General features: G+C 37.1%; 1 protein-coding gene and 1 pseudogene across 2 annotated transcripts; one reads left to right on the top strand and one right to left on the bottom strand.

Annotated features, from left to right (window-relative positions):
• The first annotated feature begins 229 nt into the window (after positions 1 to 229).
• LOC131782795 (high-affinity lysophosphatidic acid receptor-like) lies at positions 230 to 1638 on the top strand (annotated as a pseudogene).
• A 3734-nt stretch (positions 1639 to 5372) lies between these two features.
• On the bottom strand, positions 5373 to 10640 carry LOC131770819 (tachykinin-like peptides receptor 99D). 2 transcript variants are annotated; one of them, XM_059086549.2, is made up of 3 exons: positions 9920 to 10640; positions 7555 to 7793; positions 5373 to 6877 (listed from the first exon to the last, which is right to left on the bottom strand). In XM_059086549.2, the coding sequence occupies exons 2-3, from the start codon at positions 7580 to 7582 to the stop codon at positions 5850 to 5852; spliced, it is 1056 nt and encodes a 351-aa protein (XP_058942532.2). In that variant the 5' UTR covers positions 7583 to 7793; positions 9920 to 10640; the 3' UTR covers positions 5373 to 5849. The 2 variants fall into 2 exon arrangements, 1 of the variants encoding a protein (XP_058942532.2); XR_010716026.1 differs by lacking the exons at positions 5373 to 6877; positions 7555 to 7793 and adding an exon at positions 8035 to 9353.
• Positions 10641 to 19039: the final 8399 nt, after the last annotated feature.

Here is a 19039-nt window from a genome sequence, read left to right as displayed (position 1 = left end):
TACTCTCAAGGTGTCGCCATTGAGTAATCAACAAAAGTTATTGACGGTTTGTATATGATAGTCGAGATGATATATAAGCGGTGCAAATAATTTAAAAGACGTCTGCATTGAAGTTCATCAAGATGCACTTTAAACCTTGGCTAGAAAAACCATCAATTAATTAAAGCCGAACAGAAAGTCAGACGAACCGTGCTAAATTTGCCCTGTATATTTCTCGACAGAAAACGAATTGAAACACCATCGGGCAAATCGTTCAAGCCCCAAAGTTAATCTTTACCGACGCAGCATTCATCTGTTTCAAGTCACTCGGGTTGTGGGTGCAAAAAGAAGTTCTTCCTCGTGCGCTGATTATTTTTGGGTGGTGGCTTTAGCAAGAAATCCGATCGGCATTGTCACATGCATCACTTAAGCTGCGCCATGTCTGTGAACACTTCTCATTACATGTTTATGAAACAAAACTCTACGTCTCCAAGGTCTTTCGACAACTTCAGCGACAAAAACCTCGATTCTCCTGGTAATGAACTCACCTTCTCGAAAGCAGTGGTCATCGCTCTCCTATGAGCTCCAGCAGTAGTGGAAAATGCGTTGATTTTAGCCACAATCTGGAGGAGGACTTTTATTAGAACATCATTCCATTCTATTCTCAGTGGATTAGCAGTCACTGACTTTCTAACAGGGCTTATTTCCCAGCCTTTATACGCTTCGTTCCGCTTGATACATGGAAAAAACGCGGCAGAAATACAAGACAATTCAGAGATAATAAATGTCATTGGAATAATCACTGGATTTAGCACCTACCTCTTGGTCAACATCACTATTGCTACCATGACAGTGATGTCCGTTGAACGATGGTTGCATATGTCTAGGAGATCTCTTACAACATTCCATCGCCGATATTACGCTGCTATGGTAATATTACTCTTTCCTATCCCTTCACTAGTTGTCTACAGTTTAGCTTTGAAGGAACCAGCTTTTTTGAATACCTTATTTAGAGTGACAATTGCAAACTTTTCGTTTTGTTATCTTATCATATCGTTCGCCTATTTTAATGTTTATCAAATTATTCGTCGTCATCAGCTTCAAATTCAGGCCAACGGAATATCTCAGAAATTTGGTCAACCCGCAATAGACTTAGCGAAGTATAAGAAATCTGTGGAAACCATGCTATGTATCTTTTTGCTATTCTCTATATGTTTCTTACCTTTTACTGTGTTTAGTGCAGTATCTCTTATAACAACAGCTGAGCTGACAAGAAGCGCTATCAGGCTATCACTAGTGCTCGTATTTCTTTCTTCGTCGCTCAACCCATGGTTGTGCATTTGGAGAATGAGGGACATTCGTAGAGGTCTTAAACAGCTATTAGCTAGCTTAAGAACATAAATTTATTAAACTATATCCTTGATCTGACTAACGGTATTCGTAGAGACACTAGTGAACTAACTTGTGAGCTTCCAATAAACCGTCGAAAAAATGAATTCAAATGTACATGGCTATTCCAGCCCACAAGAAATTCAAATGTCATGTTTGACGCAGGTCTTTCTAAAATAAAGTAGAAAAATTATTTCCAGAGTAAAAATTGTCCTACTTAGGCCTTTGTTATGTAATGCCGATTCTTAAATATATGTGCAAAGACAGCTAATGAACTGAACGAAAATTTGATTTCGTGTTTACGCGTATTTCCAAGGAGCTGTATAAAAATTCCTAAAAGATGGCACACATATACAACTATATTTGGCATTAAAGTCGCTTTCCTAATAATTGAAAGATGTAATTACGGATGAAAACGACAAATATAAGCTTCGGTAAACTTACATCACTTTTTCTTACAGTATTGTCTATGCATTGGCTTTCGTGAGTTAGCTACAATAGGTTTTGAACAGATGAACCTAATGATAATTGCAAGGAAAAAGTCATGAATATTTAAAAATGTTATCAAATAATGCTACTCATAAACAAATCTGAAAAGGAAAAGAAGAAATTAAGTTTTAATTTAATTTCATCTCAGTTTATTTAAACATCTCTATAAGGGGTCTTGAAAGGATAATAATTTCTTTCAACATGATGTCGATAAGTCAATACCAAAAAAACCAACTACTATAATAAATAAAAAACACATGTCAAAAAACTGAGTGTTTGTATTACTGTGGAGATGGGCTGATTTGAAAGATATCTGAAGCAAATCGATGAAAAGCGACTGGAAACACACAAAATAATTATTCATTTAAACGTAAACAGTGATGAAACAGTGAGATTAATATTTAAAAACCTGCTGGAAAAATCATTTAAGCAGTTAGCTGCAGGAAGTCACCAGATCGTAAACGTGAAAAAAGTTCTTGTTCATCATTTTTGTCCCATAGGTTTAGCAAGAAATCTGATTGAGATTTTCACGTTTACTCCCCAAGCTACACCATGTTCAATAAGACTTCTTGCCATACATATATAGAGCAAAATTATACGTTCCTATGCTCTTCGGACGACCACAACGATATAAACCTCTATTCCCTTGACAATGCATTTGATATTTCAGCGGCAGCGGCAGTGACAGTTTTATCGCCCATTGCCGTGGTGAAGAATGGGTTGATTTTGGCGACGATTTGGAGGAGGAACTTTGCGAGAACTTCATTACATATTTTTCTAAATAGATTGGCAATGACTGACTTGTTGGGTGATCTAATCGGTGGGCCCCCCTCATGCTTTGAGGATATTTTTTTCCAGGACCTTGTCCTCATTTTCTATGACTATTTGTCCTCAGATCGTGAAGCTTTGTCTTTTTCGTCACCATTACTATTGTTAACATGGCTGATGTCATTTGAAAGTTGAATGCAGATGTCTCGAAGATCCTTTAAGAAATCACTCCGTACATATTACTCCTTCCATTTCCAACCATTGTCCTTTTACTTTCATGTACAAAAGATCTAGCCTTTTTTAAAATATATTGTTAATAGGGATGAACTCAAAGATTGTAACGGTGTTTTCCTGGAACAATGCTCGCATATTTCAAAGTTTATCGAATTGTTCGCCGTCATTATAACCAAATTCGAGGCAGCGGAATTTTTCAGAACTTTGGTCAACCCGCAATTGACTGAACGAAGTGCAACAAACCTGTAGCGTCTATGCTATATTGTGTTGTGTTGTTATTCTCAATCTGTGTCTTGCCGTATTTTGTTTCCACTATGTTACATAAACAAGTAAATTTACAAAGACTGGCAAGAGACGAAGAAACGATAGATCTCTGCTGCCATTACAGTGGGGCTAATGTTTTTGTCATCGTCTCTCAATCCTTTGAATGAGAAGAAGAATGAGAGATATCCATTATGGTTTTGAACAACTATTCAGGAGGTTAAGTAAAAAAGCTTTTTCTGTTGTTTTTTTCATTGATTTTAAATCAAAATTTGATTTTGGTTAAGGCAGTTTCCGAAAAAGTGCATGAAAGTATTAATATTGTAGAGGTTTTCATTAAGTAACTTTCTTAATAATATAAGTTAGCCTAACAATTCAATTCAGATTCAAAGTTATACAGTAAATCGAATATAAAGTTTAATTAGGTTCTACATTTTGCCTCGGAAGGCTTAGCATAAATTTGAAAGAGCTGCCATTTGAAGTATTCTTAACATTCTGTTACATACGGCTTCTGGTTGGACCGTCTCAGTTACTGAAAAAAACTAATTTCGAACTCCAATGTCAATAACTATCTCATCAAAATGAGGACATCGTGTATTATTTGACTTACAGGATGATTATGTATACATAAATTTGTGTTAGGGATCTACAATACGCTTTGAATGTTTACTTATCTAAAGAAAAAAATGATTAAGACGGAAACAGCGTGAAGATGCAAAAGTTAAAGCAATATATCTGTTTGAAAGGCTGCACTTTATTTGATTACTTTCTAAGAAGTAACTGATGAAATATCGGCCCACCACTCGAAAAAAATTCAATGCAGATCGTCAATCTTCGAGTTTCATCCGACAACTACAAAAAAAGACTTTTAATCTAACGTTCGCTTCAAAATCTTCATTAAGCTGCGAATACAACGTTGTATAACTCAATATAATTTGCTGTTGTTAACTGAGTCGATAGTGTAAATTACCACCGTAAAGAGTTTCTAAGTCTAACGTTTCAAGCGTTAACCCTTCTCGAGAGCAAATGTATTACTCAGACCACAACTGGGAAAACAATGACAACTTTCGTTCGGTAGTTTCTTTTTGGAGGGCAATCGTTATGGCTATGTTATCAACCGTGGCTGTGGTAGGAAACGCAATCATTTTGGCGACAATTTGGAGAAGAACTTTTCCACGAACAACGTTTCATATCCTTTTGAGTGGAATAGCATTAAGCGATCTTTGCACAGGACTCATTGCTCAGCCATGTTATGCAGCGAGCATTCTAATATCTCCAACAAAGCATTCTAATGTAAAGGATAATCCAAAGCTTGCTGCCATCTTGCATACCGTAGGCGAGGCAACTGCCAATTTCTTCGTCTCCGTTACCATTCTGACCATAACAGCGATGTCCATTGAGCGATGGCTGTACATGTCTCGAAGATCCTTCATCACATCCCGTCGTAGGTATTTCGCCCTAATTGTGGTGCTGTTCCTGCCTGTTCCCACCGTTGTAATTCTGGTTTTAATACACCAGAATTTCCGGTATAGAAAAATATATGAAGTAATTATAATCACACAATTTTCATTTTGCTATACAATCGTATTATTTGCTTATTACAAAGTTTATAAGATCATTCGACGTCATGAACAGCAGATTAAAGCCAGCGAAGTTTCAGCTCAAAGATTTGGTCAGAATGCAATGAATCTGGTAAAATACAAGAGATCCGTGGCCACCATGATGTATATTTTATTGCTCTTCTCTCTATGTTTCTCTCCATTTGCTGTGGCTGCTCCTGTCGATTCTAGCACACATTGTGCTTGTATTGCTCTCCTCTTCTCTTAGCCCAGTTTTGTACTTTTGGAGAATGAGGGATATTCGGAATAGTCTGAAGCAACTGCTAACAATACACAGATAGAAGAACAATTTAAATGACACGATTTTATTTCTATCATTCCTTTTCAACTACATTATGCCAGAATTTGATGCTGCCACAAAAATTGTGTTTCCGCATATATATATAGTCCATCTGCCTGATTTAATGGCAGCGTTTATTAAAAGGTACAAGAAAAACGTGAAGGGATTTGTAGATGATAAAGGTTGTCCTAGTAACTGTATGAAAAGCATTAAGCATGATTATTCTGAGTTTTTTCGTTTCGTTATGTAATGAACACGAGGAACATAACGAAGAAAAACTACCATGATATTATTCAAAGTATTTACATGATGTTTCCTTGTCTCTTAAAGCTAATTTGTAGAGTTATCCTGTAGAGTCATAGTAATGATAACAGTAAATATATAATCACAATGCCAAGGTACAAAATAAAATGAAACTGTTTCATTTAACAAAAACTCTGCCCTGATGGTGGTTCTTGCTTGGCATGATTTTTGGCGTTTCGTGAAGCTTGATATTTCTTACACAGCTTTGGAGAATGAAATGAAGGTTCTGTTTATATGAAAAGCTAAGTTTGCACTTTGACTAGTTCATAGATACATATCATCTATTGGAAGGCAGACACATAGCTGACACCACTATTTGCAATATTTTGCTTTGTCATCATTCACAACAAATAGCTTCCATTTTGCCGTTAGTCTGTACAGTAGTAGATCACAGAACAAGTCAAAATGTGGTTAGAACATCAGTGACATACTCGGCTACGTCTCGTCAGTGAACCACGTTTTTGTTCTAATCTCCTTTTGGAGTCATCAGTGGTTTATCACTTAACACGCCCACGGCACCAGGAATTCTAATGGTCATACATTCCACAGTAAGTTATAGAATTGAAGTTTAATAATTGGACATGTTCAGCTGGCTTACGTTTCGTTTGGGTATTAGCGCATTGCTGCAGTCCCAGATCCCTTGTATTGTGTTCAAGGAACTTGTCACAACCGAAAATGTCTCTAAAGCCTCTTCGAAAGGACTCATTAAATACCGCGTAGACAAAAGGATTTACTGCACCGTTGAATATCTTCAACAAAATGGTAAAAGGAATCAGCCATATCGGTGCTTTCATCACTAGCTGCTCAGCAAATGGATGCAGCCACGAAAAAACAAATTGTGGCGCCCAACATATGAAAAAGATGACTATCACTGTAATCATCATAAATGTGACTCTTCGCGCTGTGCGTTTTGCTATTCGCTGTTGCTGGGCGTTGATTTCTCCTGGGACCTTCCTCTTCCAGAGACGATAACTGATCAAGGGATAAAGAACTGACATTAACGTAAACGGCAATAGAAAACATGACGCAAGTATCATGAAATTGGCATGGGACATCGTAACACTACACGTAGTGTTCCCAGACTGATTGGGTATTTCATCTATTTCCAACAAAGTACCAACTGGCAGCAGAAAGGACGTTGCCCATATGACTGGAATGGCTATTTTGGTCCATTTTGAACAAAGCTTGTGTTTCAAGGGTCGACTGACTGCCATGAAGCGATCTACTGTTATACCAACCAAGCTAGAAATACATGCAAGAAAGGAAACCAAAGCAATGTACAGGCTTGTTTTACATAACAAAATTCCAAATCTCCCGAGGGGCCAAACTGATGTAAAGAGCAAATATCTGATTAACATAACACCAGTGCATGTCGATATCACCAAATCTCCGCACGCCATGTTGAGTATCAGCAGATAAGTGGTAGACTTCATGTTTTGGCTTTTCCTAACAATGTGAATGACTGACGAGTTACCAATGAAGGAGAAAAGAAACAGCACACCCGCCAGGAACGAGAATGCTACTCTGGAACTGAGAGAATAGTCCAGTAACCCTGCTGGAAAAAAAGTATAGATATGAACATAATCAATTTTGGAATGATATGATTCTGAGATCTTCTAAGATTTGAAATAAAGTTATCGAATGACGTTTTAAACTTTTCATCGAACGTTACTGGAAGTATTAATCTCTTCTCATACTGAGATACAATTTATGAGTCGACTTTGTCGCCGATCGAGCAAAGAAAGATCTTGATGATATTCTAAGGATCTCATGTGACATAAGTCAGTACAGCTTGAATCAGCAATGCCGAGAGTGATCTATGTGGTTGGAGAGCTCTGGAATATTCTGATCCTGAAAGTACCTTAAATGCTTCTTGTTTTGTCCTAGATTAAAACTATCTTATAGTTACAAGAGTTATTGCTCATAGTTTTTTTCTCATTCTCTAGACATAATGACATTCACAGTGAAAAACAGAGTCTAATTTTCCGCTCTAAACTTCACTTCACATATTAGTCGTATGAATGATTTTCACAGAGTTCGATTAATATCTTCGATCTCTTATCCTTATCTCCTTAAAGCAGATATATTTACAAAGAAAATGAAATAATCAGTTCTCGTCCAATTTTTTTTTGCATTTCAAAGCTAAAACCGAACCAAATTACTTTCGCTTTACTCTGCTCCCAAATTTTTAGAGGAGAGTGACTCATTTAAGAGTATAATTTTTCACCGTACCCACTGTCGACGCACTTTTTTTGCTCATCCTCAATACCTTTTGTGTTTGCTTCTCCTGCTTGCAGAATTAGATATTTGTGGGCTTCTGTGTACTTATTTTTTTCCCTCGAATCCTTTGCTATAATCAATATGCTTGCAAATTGACCCGGCGGGAGCTTTTAATTGACTTCAGGATCTATTGTTTGCCAAGTATGGTGTGATGTTGCATCTCAAACCATCTAATTTAAGCGACGTCAAAACTGCGAAGGCAAGATTTACGTTGCATTCAGTTCTTTGGTAAAATAAAACAATGACGAAAATGATAGATTATCTTTGGAACTTGGGCTTTGTTTTAGAATGGTTTGAAGTTGAATGATTATCTGTCATGGTAAACTACACCACACTTAGTATAATCAAATGGTCTGTGAAGGTTTTATTCGAATACAGAAGCTTTTCTATAGACGTGTGTTTATTCATGATTAACATTTTTATTGCCCCAGCAGAAGCTATCACCCCTGATATTACTGTTTGCCTTCCAGAAATATAATATTGAGACGCGTTTGTTTTAATGTTGGTGACTGACACCCAGCAGAGTTTTAAACTTATTCAATTATTCATTCACACAGAATCCTTTTGTAAGAAAAATTTATTTGCTTGGGGTAATTGGATCACGGCTCTGTGAAAAATTAATCCCAACATTATTTTGCATATGAAAGCAAAGTTGCACCTGTCTTCGATAGGCAAATGCATCCACACGCTACATATGATCTTTTTTTGTATTACAACCTGTTCCAGCCGTCCTACAATTACTGAGCAAAGTTTTAATAAATAAGTGGAGAAAAAGGAAGGCTTCTGTTTCTAGGCACAAGACATGAAACAGGCCTTAAATTTTTGGTCGGCTGATCAGTTGATGAGATATGAAGATAAGAGGCTATTGTATTGGGTGCTTATTCCGCGGCACTAAATCTTCCCGGCTGTCATGGATAACATAACCTCATTAAATAATTGTGAGTTTTCTTGAGTTGCTTTTGTTCGTCGACTGCGTTTTAGGACGGTCAATAATATATTCATATATGTGCAAACATGTATGAATATTGTTAGACAATAAAGAGAGGTGTCTTTAAAACTGTTTTCATTGGTAGATTCCCGTTGTCTCTAGCGCAAGACAAAGAAAGCAAAATCTTTGTTTCGAACGGGAATCGAACGTCAGATCTTCGGATTCCGTGCTCTGTAACTGTACCAGTGACCGGTCGGAAACTCTTTGGTTAGCTAGAGTCATCACTAGGTTTATTCATGTTAGGCAACAGCTATTCCGGTTTTAAAATTGATCATCGGCAGATCATGGACCTGGCGGGAATAACTTATTTAACTGCTTCTGCCAAACAGCTGCTTAAGGCCAGTACGAATATCTCTCATCCTCCAAACGTACAGTCCTGGGTTGAGTGTAGAAGACAAAAATAAAGGCACCATTGACACTTTCTCAGCAACGAAGGCTCTTTCTTCATATTTGGAATCAAGAGTAAATTTTAGGGGGGCTGCAACAATGTAAGGAATGAAACAGACAGAAAACAATAACAAAATGTACACCATGGTAGCCACAGATTTCTTGTTCTTTGAAAAGTCTATGGTGGGTTGACCAAAATTCTGAGACCCCCAATGGGCACGAATTTGTTGTTGGTGATGGCGTAGAATACGGTAAACTTTGAAATAGCTGAATAATGTCACAAGAAAGCAACACGACATCTCTACGGCTGTAGTTACGGCAAACACATATTCATACGCCGGATCTTTATGGTTGGCTAACACGCTAATAACAGTTGCTGGAATTGGGAGAAAAAACACCATGATAAGGAAGAAATATCTACGACGTGATGCACTAGATGATGTTTGAGACATATATAGCCATCGTTCAACGGACATCAACGTTATGATAATAAGTGTTATGGCAATGAAGTATGCGCTGCTGCTCTCGCCAATTGTACGAATGTTTATCGAATTTGTTAGACACGACGCAGCGAAGAAAGGTTGGGCAAGAAGTCCTGTGAAAAAGTCAGTTAACGCCAATCCGCTTAAAAGAAAATGGAAAGAAGTCCTGGTAAAAGTTCTTTTCCAAATGGTGGCCAAAATCAGTGCATTCGCAACCACAGCCGATGGTGATAAAACAGCAATGATGACTGATGTAGACAGATCAACTGCACTGAGGAAAGAAACTGGGTGTTCTCTGCTACAATCATCTGAACTAAAATTAGCCGACTTTTGGTATCGAGAAGTACAATTCTTGTTGTCTAACATGTTGTATTGCGGTGCTATGGTGCATGGAAAAGACCACCTCAAAACCTTTTCGCTGAAAGTTCTTAGTTAATAAGATTTGTCAATTAGAGTTCACCTTACAAGTACTGGTAAGTTTTTGACATCGCCAAGCTGTTGTTAGATTCCGTGTAACTGTTCACTCAAAACGCATTATATGGACCATCTTAGGGCCTTTTCCAAATGTCGTATGATAACCTATTTATCACCTGTGCTCAAATGTGTGTGCAGGTTTTCAATTATTTAAACTGCAGTGTCACGAGCCAAAAATATCCCCTGAGCTCATTGGAGAGTTTTATATCTATATCGCTCTCCAAGATAGGTTATACAGATGCTGTTTAGTTGCTTATGTCAAATTTGCGTCTTCTAAAATCCATGACAAAAAGATAAAGCAACTTTTTATCAAGAGCCGCATGAGGGCGACAAGCAGTAATTAAGAAGCTCTAACTTCTGTCATAAAATTGCGAGGAAAGCGTTATTTTTTGGAGAGTTCTTCGGATTAATTTAGAGCAAAAAGCGCTCTTAAACAATTACTTCTGTTTGTGTCTTTGTGCTACTCTTTAAATTAAACGTTATTAAAAGGTGCACTCCAAAATTTGTTGCTGTGAAGATTTTCTCCGAAGGATCCTGTCTTTATTTCAGTTAATTTGCGGCCCCAACTAAAGGTGTGTCTTTTTACATTCGCGGACAAGTCAAGTCGATGATAAATCTTGATGATAGAAAAACCTGCTGTTTATCGCTTGATAATATTTGTGTTGTTATTGGAGGGTCTCAATGGGGCGGTTGCTTTTATGGTTTGAGGTTATCGGTTATAATTTTGGCCATTTGTTGTTGTTACAAGAAATTTTCTTTACGGTTAACTTTTTATGACGACTATCGGTTACAGTTTGTCAATGTTGACGCCTGACGGCTAAATTTTTTGGCGGTTTTACGGATATCAGTTAACCCCGTTGAGAACCTCCTATTAACTTTTAGGTTAAGTGCTGATTATAAACGAAAAATAAAGCTGCCTGAACTAAAGTTAGATAACTGAGGCCACTGAATCTTTAAAATGATGTTAAAATACATTTTTCAGAAGACACCAAAACATGGTTGTAACGTGTTTTTGCAAGGCATGATTGTGAAGTGTACTCGCAATGCATGACTGTCAAGCGTCCTAAACGTAGGACGGTTTATCAGGCACGATTGCAAAGTAGCGTTAAAGTAAGTGACTGTAATTGACGATGCGCAATAAACAATGAGCTATATTGACACATCGTCATAGGGGAGGCTTACGTAATAATTACAATTAAAATTAACAACTTCGTGACTAAAGTAATTTCAAAATCAATCGACAGTTTGAATGTTTTCTTTTCCCTTAAACTCTGGTACATTGCAGCTGTAAAGGCAGTCGCTGAACCACCCTACACTCAACACAGCGGCGCAACTCAAGTGGTTGGGAGTTCACCGCCATAACTGCAAGAACTGCTCCAGGAGCTGACCTCTAAATCTGTGCTCAAAACCTACGACTGACTTACGAAGGTTAATGAAATCGCCTAACTAGTTCGATAAGAAAACAGTTCTTTAATCAAATTGATTTGATTTGATCTGCCCAACCAGAATCGGTTTTAAAAAGTGGAATATTTGGAAGCCGAGATCCACGGGTTGTCCCAGAGTTATCTCACTTCTTAAGCGTTCTCAAATGCCTGATTGCAAAGTTTTACTGTACCTTAGTTGAATGAGTAATAATGAAATGTCCTTATATCGGACTGTTGGTGGAAGAGTAGTTCGAAAACCACGCGCATGTGTAAACGGGAGGCGCCTGGTGTCTGATCAGGAACAGTTTTTTGTCACTCTCTGAGACTCTGTCTCTTTCTTCTCTAAAATTCAGCCCTAAGTATACGCTCTTAACCCTTTCATTCCCAAGATATCAAAAGTAATTCTCACAGTCTTACATACAATTCTCAAGATGTTGGTTCGGAGAATTTGGTATTGGATCAATTAATAATCCTGTTATTGGAATTTTTTCTTCATTTTCCTTACTAGTTCGCTTGACAATATTGCCATTGTAAGGAGAAATTCTGTCTTGTTCACAGTTATGGGAGCTAAAGGGTAATTAAATGCCGTATGTAGGCATGTTTGGACTTACGGGACAACTGACCTTGGAAGAGTTCACATATTTTTAGAACGTTAACTAAAACAATCTCACGTAACATTCGAAATGAACAACAAAATACTTGAAAAACAAGCAATCTTCGAGAACTAAAACCTAGACAAAACTTCCCGTTGAGGACTCTAAGAAAGATCAAGGACAAACCCAAACACGACAAGCGATGACGATTATCGTACTAGAATTAAGCCATTATACAAAGGTGAAGGACACATCATTCACAGGGTAAAAATAAATGTATGGTCTTGCTACTCATAACAAACCAAGGCTCGCAATTAGACTAGCATCAGGATTTCAAAATAATCCAACAGGCCTAAACAATTCCCAAGAATTTTGCCAGAACACTCCTAATTTTAGTTGTTCCCAAAAAATTCTACTTTAAGTGGTTCATATATACAATAAAAAATTGTCAAATACTTATGAAAAAAATTCGTGGCTGGCATGACGCGGTTTTTCGTCTCGGCCAAGAGACTCATCAGATACCTTTCGTAAATTTAAAGCGAACTCGTTGAGCATCGCGCTCAAAGTCCCGTTCGGGAAGTCAAAATGTTAGCAGTCTGGCCCTCTATCGCAGAAGGATTCCCAACCGCGTGTTCACGAGTAAGTGGTTCATAACACTGAAATGCACTATTGAAAAGTATCCGCACAATGCACAAGTAATAGCTGAGTGACATGAAACGACCTATGATGAAAAAGCAAGATCTAACTGCTGCTGCTATTGGCAGATGGTTTTAGCCTAATGAAGCTTTTATCAAGGGTAACCTAATTTGTCGAAATCAAACACAATTTTTTCAAGGTGTAACGGCAGAGCGATAGGGGATCATTGAGTTTTTTCTATATATCGTCTTCACTGTAGTAATTTTTATGCCGAAAAGCAAAACAATATTATTTGCGAATAATTATGTCTTGCTTCCATCAACACAGAAATAATAACATAAATGCTCCGAAAAACTTTAATTAAGAAACTGCTTAAAGGAAATGTTGATACCTTATTTACCCAAGTCATTGTTTGAGGCTAAAAAACCTGTGAGCAAATAAAATAAAAATGCAAATATCAATCAAGCTTTATTCGTTCCAACCTTTTAAAGCTTGCTTATCTTGAACACATGGACAGAATTTGGATTGTTTCGTCTTTTCCTTCAAGGTTTCAGATTCGCGCATGAACACAACAAAAATATATTTTTACGATTCCCTTCAGATTCAATCATCTCCTAGCAAACTTTGATTTTAGTATCGCAGCATGATCTAGGCGAGTTGATATGACGAACAACACGACTCTCTCTTGTGAAGAAAGGCTTGTTTCTCTTACCACTTCTAACGATGATGACTTCAGAACGAAACAGGTCTCTCTCTCTACCTCTATCATTGTTGCTGCTTTGTCACCAGTCGCAGTAGTGGCAAATTTGCTGATTTTGGCGGCAATTTGGAAGAGGAACTTCTTGCGTACACCATTTCATATCCTGTTGAGTGGATTGGCGTTTAATGATTTGTGCACAGGACTCGTTGCTCAGCCTCTGTACGCTGCAACGCTTTTGATTTACTCAATAAGCTCGACAGTAATATGTCAAACACCAGCGCTTGTTATAACGATACGTACAATCGGCGAGAGCGCTGCAGTTGCCTTCATTACCATGACCATTCTAACCATCGCAGTGATGTCCATTGAAAGATGGCTCCACATGTCACGGCGATCTCTCATAACATGGCATAGCGGATGTCTCACCGTCCTCATCGTGTTGCTTTTTGGGATACCTATGGTTGTTGTTCGGATTTTAGAGAATAATCATGGACGGACAACGAGATTACTTTTCATTGCCCAGATTCTGTTTTGTTATCTAATCACATTATACGCACATTTCAAAGTTTACCAAATCATTCGCCTACATAAGCACCAGGTCCAAGCGAGCACAACTTCTCACAATTTTGGTCAGCCGGCGATAGATCTGGCGAAGTATAAGAAATCGATAGCAACTATGATTTATATTCTCTTGTTGTTTTCTATTTGTTTCTTGCCTTATATTATCTCCACTGTGATGTACTATGGAGTTAGCAGAATGACTTTGGAAACATATTTTTCCTTTAGAGTATCTGTAGTTTTTTTATTTCTGTCTTCGTCTCTCAACCCAGCGCTTTACATTTGGAGAATGCGAGATATTCGTCATGGAGTTAAGCAGCTACGTGACTGTTTTGTTTTTTAACGGGAATTACACTGATTAAAGTAACGTCATTATGAATCACGACAAGGACGAAGGACGGAGATGGGAAATACTTAAAACTAAACTTACTTGGTCACCTGGTGTAAGTGGGTAGCTCAGTATCGTCTGAACACATATCGTTGTCACTTAGACGTGATTTAAGCTCATCAGAAATGAATTTTCCAAAGGGGAACCAGGTTTCTTGAGCATGTAGCACAAATAATTTGCAAAGTACCAGGGCTGACAAGCGTATGGAACATTAAACAGATTGGATAAGACGTTCTGTTGATCTGTCTTAAAAAGCGATCTTTCCAATAACTAAAATTATAATAGCAATCAGATAGAAACCTCATTATTTTAAAAAACAAACACCGAAATGCCTGCTCATGTTTAGGCCTGATTAGTTGTCACATTTAGGATTTGTGAAAAATTGTCTCCATTATTAAAAGGAAAAGGATTAGTCAACGACGTTAACCATTAGCCCTAGCAATTCAAGTCTTTAGTCAAATTTTCAAAAAATTTAAAAAATTTTATCCCGTGTATTTTCCATCAGTTTCGATACCAACCGATAACGCATCTAGACGACACTCAACTAATCTGTCAACGAACTTTCCTTCCATCAAAGACATGTCTTTTTTTCCGTTTGCAAACGTTATTCCAAGTGAATCTAAACCATCCTTGCTTAATATTTCTTCCTCAAATAACAACTAGCCGAATTTCAATTTCCTTAATTAGTTTCCTGAGAAAGAAAAGCTTGCTCTCCACTGGGAAAGCTTTGACGATATATGTATTTCATCCATAAACTTAAAAAAAGGATAAATTATTTATTCATTAAAAAACGCCAGATTAGAGTTATTGTTTGTCAGAGCCTGTTATTTTAGCGTGCACTTGCCTTCAGAACGGAACATTACGCTAAGCACTTTGAAATATTTGGTTTTCAAAACAGAGCATCATTTTTAACTTTATATGAAATTGGTAGGAAAATGTTTGATTCTTAATGATTAATTAAAAAAATATTTGCTTCTGTAGAGAAAAAGTAAGAAGACTCTATAGATGCACGTATTTCAAAATACATGCACCACAAAGATACATCTTTCATAGACTTAGCGTTTGCAGACCATCGATCGATATCACTAAGAATTAATTTAAAAAATTAGCATGAAAGAATGACTTAGAGAGTTGTCAATTTTAAAAATACTTGTCTCTCAACAATTATTTGAAAGGAGTAAGTTTGATGTCAAGGCAAAAAAACATTTCTGCCCTAAAAATAGAGATGATCGCAATACAGGATTAAAATGAAGCTGATAGACAGTGCAGGGAAAGCTTAACAGCAGTCTTACAAAGAACCCTTTGAGATATCTTGCAAATTTTGATTACAGAAAATTGCTTTTCTGACATGAAAACTCTTGAAGGAAAAATATTAAATTGGCACCGGATGAGTCCTTACAAGAATGTATTAGTTCTTTCCATTGTTAATGTTTGTTATCCACCTCCTTTTCAAGAGTTTGTCAAAAAACAAAAAAGCTTCTACATATTCTCTAAACAAGAGAGGGTGCCTGTTCTATTGACTGCTTCGCCAAGCTCAACCCAGAGAAAATTATCAAGCTAACCTCATGTGCAATAACAACACGACCTCGCTTCCTCAAAGTCTATCTTTCGCTTCATGCCATCTGGATATCACAATATCAACACTCATCGCAGTATTGTCAGTGATAGCAGTCCTTGAAAATCTCCTAATCTTGACGGCAATTTGGAAGAAAAATTTTTCACGAACACCTTTTCCCATCATTTTTAGTGGGTTAGCCCTGACTGGCTTGTGCACAGGGCTCATAGCTCAGCCGGTGTATATAACGTCCACCATTGTATATCTGGAATGTCCTCGTACAGGAATTATCAACATGGAGAAATTTAGAACCATGGACACAGTCAACAGTGGTATCACCATATCCTTTATATCCATCACGGTTTTTTGGTGGCATTCATGTCTAGTGAGAGATGGCTGTACATGTCTCAAAGAGCTTTGATTACTTTACGTCGAGGTGGTATCATCGTAAGAGTCATGTTGCTCATCTCCATTCCTCTTGTACTGGCTCGGATTCATTGGCGTCCAACGGTTGTTGTGTCGTTGATTACCATCGAAGTACTCTCTTGTTATTTTATAACGTCGTTTTCGTACTTCAAAGTTTATCAAATTATTCGTATTCACCAGCGGCAAGTTCAGGCAAACGAAACGCTACAGAATTTTGGCTGAACGGCCATCGACTTGGCAAAATACAAGAAATCTGTGGCCACCACATGGTACATCTTACTGCTATTTACTTTCTTGTTTCTGCCACTTGTTTTAAGTTTTATCATTAGTCTTAGCTCCAAGTCAAATTTAATTGCAATTAATAGAGTATGCTTAGTTCTTCTATACTCTTCCTCTTCGCTCAACCCAGGTCTTTACTTCTGGAGAATGAACAACATTCATTATGGAGTAAAACATATTTCCAAGTAGGAGAGCCAATAGGAAACCATATCGGCATGGTGTTGAGAATGCTAACTACTTTAAAAGTCAAAGTGGTATCAATATTAAACTTCACACCTTTGCTCCAAACTTGTAGTGTAAAGATCATTCGTACATGAATTCGAATCGCATTTGTTCCAAAATAATCTGTTCTTTTCTGATTTCCTTGTTTGAGAAATATAGGACGTCCCTGAGTTTTTCTGCCTGATTAATGAAAAAATCGTCAATCATTTCTATCACATTGTGTACTTAGGAGATGGAGAATTCCTGGTCGGCTTTTAGTATTGTACTTATCTCAAGTGTCACCACTTACACATCATGAATACCAGCCCGTGATCTCAGTAATATGAAAAAATATATATACTTTTGCAAAATGCTTGATTTTCGAAACGAAAAAAGTTGAAAATAATTTGTTGTTACATTAGGATTGTTGCTGAAAATAGATACTATAATTACTTAGAAAAAGAATGATCGATACATTCAGTTACCTTTGTTGTACAAGCGTTTGTAATAAGAAGCAGCTGACAGAACCGACTTTACTTATCTTCCAGCAGTCATTTCCTTCACAGGAAATTGCAATCATGAACACTACAAATATATTTAATTATTCACTAGCCAGAGAGAAAATTTTATGACATGACTTCTACATGACATATGACCTGACCATTTTACAGACTTTTTTAGATAGCGGAACTTGAAGCTCTTTTATTTTATCATCTTTATTAGTCAATAAACTTTTCAAAATAGACAGCAAGAGATCTAAATAACTTTGAAATGCCACTAAGCCATTACTGTTAATAACAATGTTTACTCTCTCGCTGCAATTATGTTGTCTTTTGGGATGATTACAATTGTTAATTTAAGAGCACTTGTGTTTTCCTGTACAGTATCTTTGACTGAATGTCAATAATAAAAATTATAACAGGACTAAATAGCAGTCCTGTGCTTACTAATTGAACCTAGTGAAGTTGCTACGAGCATTGTGTAAGAATTCGTAAACAAACTTTCTTGCCAGCCTATTGAGTAACCTATGGGAAAAATCTTCAATGCCCATAAATGGAAAATGCCAAATTGGAAAAGGAGAGAAATCCTCCTGGAACCGTGAGAACAGGGCTGAGCGAAATGGCATACATAGTCAGATTTGAACCTCAGACAGAGCTGGTATGGAGCTGCATCTAGGGCATACGCTGTGCCTTTGTTCAGTCTTAAAGACATTTATTGAAGGTGAAATTTTGGAACCTTGTCACGAACATAAGAACGGTTTAAAAAGTGCTAGGATTGACTTGTTTGTGTTTATGGTCTATAGAAATTTATGGAATTAATCTAAAAAAAAATGTCTTAATTTGGGAAAAATATGGAGACATTGGAAAGTTCGATGAAGATGAATCACGTGACTTCCCTCTCCTCCTCCTTTAAATCTCGAACGTACAGAGAGGAGTATTTTACAATTTTTTCTTTCCTTCAGATGAAATGTTAGCCCGACGCTGAAAAATCTCATCAACTACTTATTCAGAATAATTTTTTTCATAATTTGGTGCAAATTTATCGTATAGTTTTGCAGATGTTTAAACGAGAAGTGATCTATGAATTGTCTTCCGTTTTTATAGGACGTGAGATGTCACGAAAGCGGAAACATATACCACAAGCATTTTACTCTTAAAAGCATTTTACTATCACATTTTTATTTAAAACTTTAGCAGATTCAGCAGGTTCATACATTTTTTTTCGAAGTCATAAACACCCTTAAATGACTCTAACAAAGGGCTATCTCTTAGCCTGTTTCAAGGTTAAATATGATCAAGAAGTTCGAATTTCACCGGCATAGACTAAACAAAAGCTTTCCTTTCATTATTTATTCAAAAACAGGATCATGAATAACAATGCCACAAAAATGGCATCGGTTATAACTAATAAGTGGTGAAAATGTTCGCACGTGATTTGAAGATTTTGTCTGTTTTCAGGTTGAGTTCACACACTTTCGAAGCTTATTGAAGGCTCAGATTTTTGCGATTATTTTCAATGTTCATATTGACTTTGCGCGGTCGTCCTTTCGTTTGAAAGCGATTCATTTGACGAATACAGCGTTTTCTGACTCATTTCGCGAAATTTCCACAGAATTCTGGACGATTTTGAGCCTTTCAAATTTGAGAAATTGTATCCATATTTGTTTCGAAACTTTGTTGACAGACACAGTTGTTAAATCTGTCTAATCCCTTGAAAATTCGTTGCTTCTTTTAGATTGTTTTTCTAATATCGGTGGAAAGTTCCACCCCTTCCCATCCTTCTCCCCTCCCAAGTTTGCTATCGCGAAGTTACGAAATACACATAAGAAAGACCGCAAAACAAGCA

Source organism: Pocillopora verrucosa, chromosome 13 (assembly GCF_036669915.1).
Source record: "Pocillopora verrucosa isolate sample1 chromosome 13, ASM3666991v2, whole genome shotgun sequence".
Lineage (NCBI taxonomy): Eukaryota > Metazoa > Cnidaria > Anthozoa > Scleractinia > Pocilloporidae > Pocillopora > Pocillopora verrucosa.
The sequence above is the reverse complement of the archived record's forward strand: the minus strand, read 5'-3'. Positions and strand labels throughout refer to the sequence as shown.

Bases quoted from the DNA above. Each gene is read 5' to 3' on its own strand.
- LOC131770819 (XM_059086549.2), bottom strand. From the start codon at position 7,582: ATGAGCAAAAAAAGTGCGTCGACAGTGG. The intron at 6,878-7,554 runs GTACGGTGAAAA...CTTTTTTTCCAG, and splicing joins AAAAAGTGCGTCGACAGTGG to CAGGGTTACTGGACTATTCT.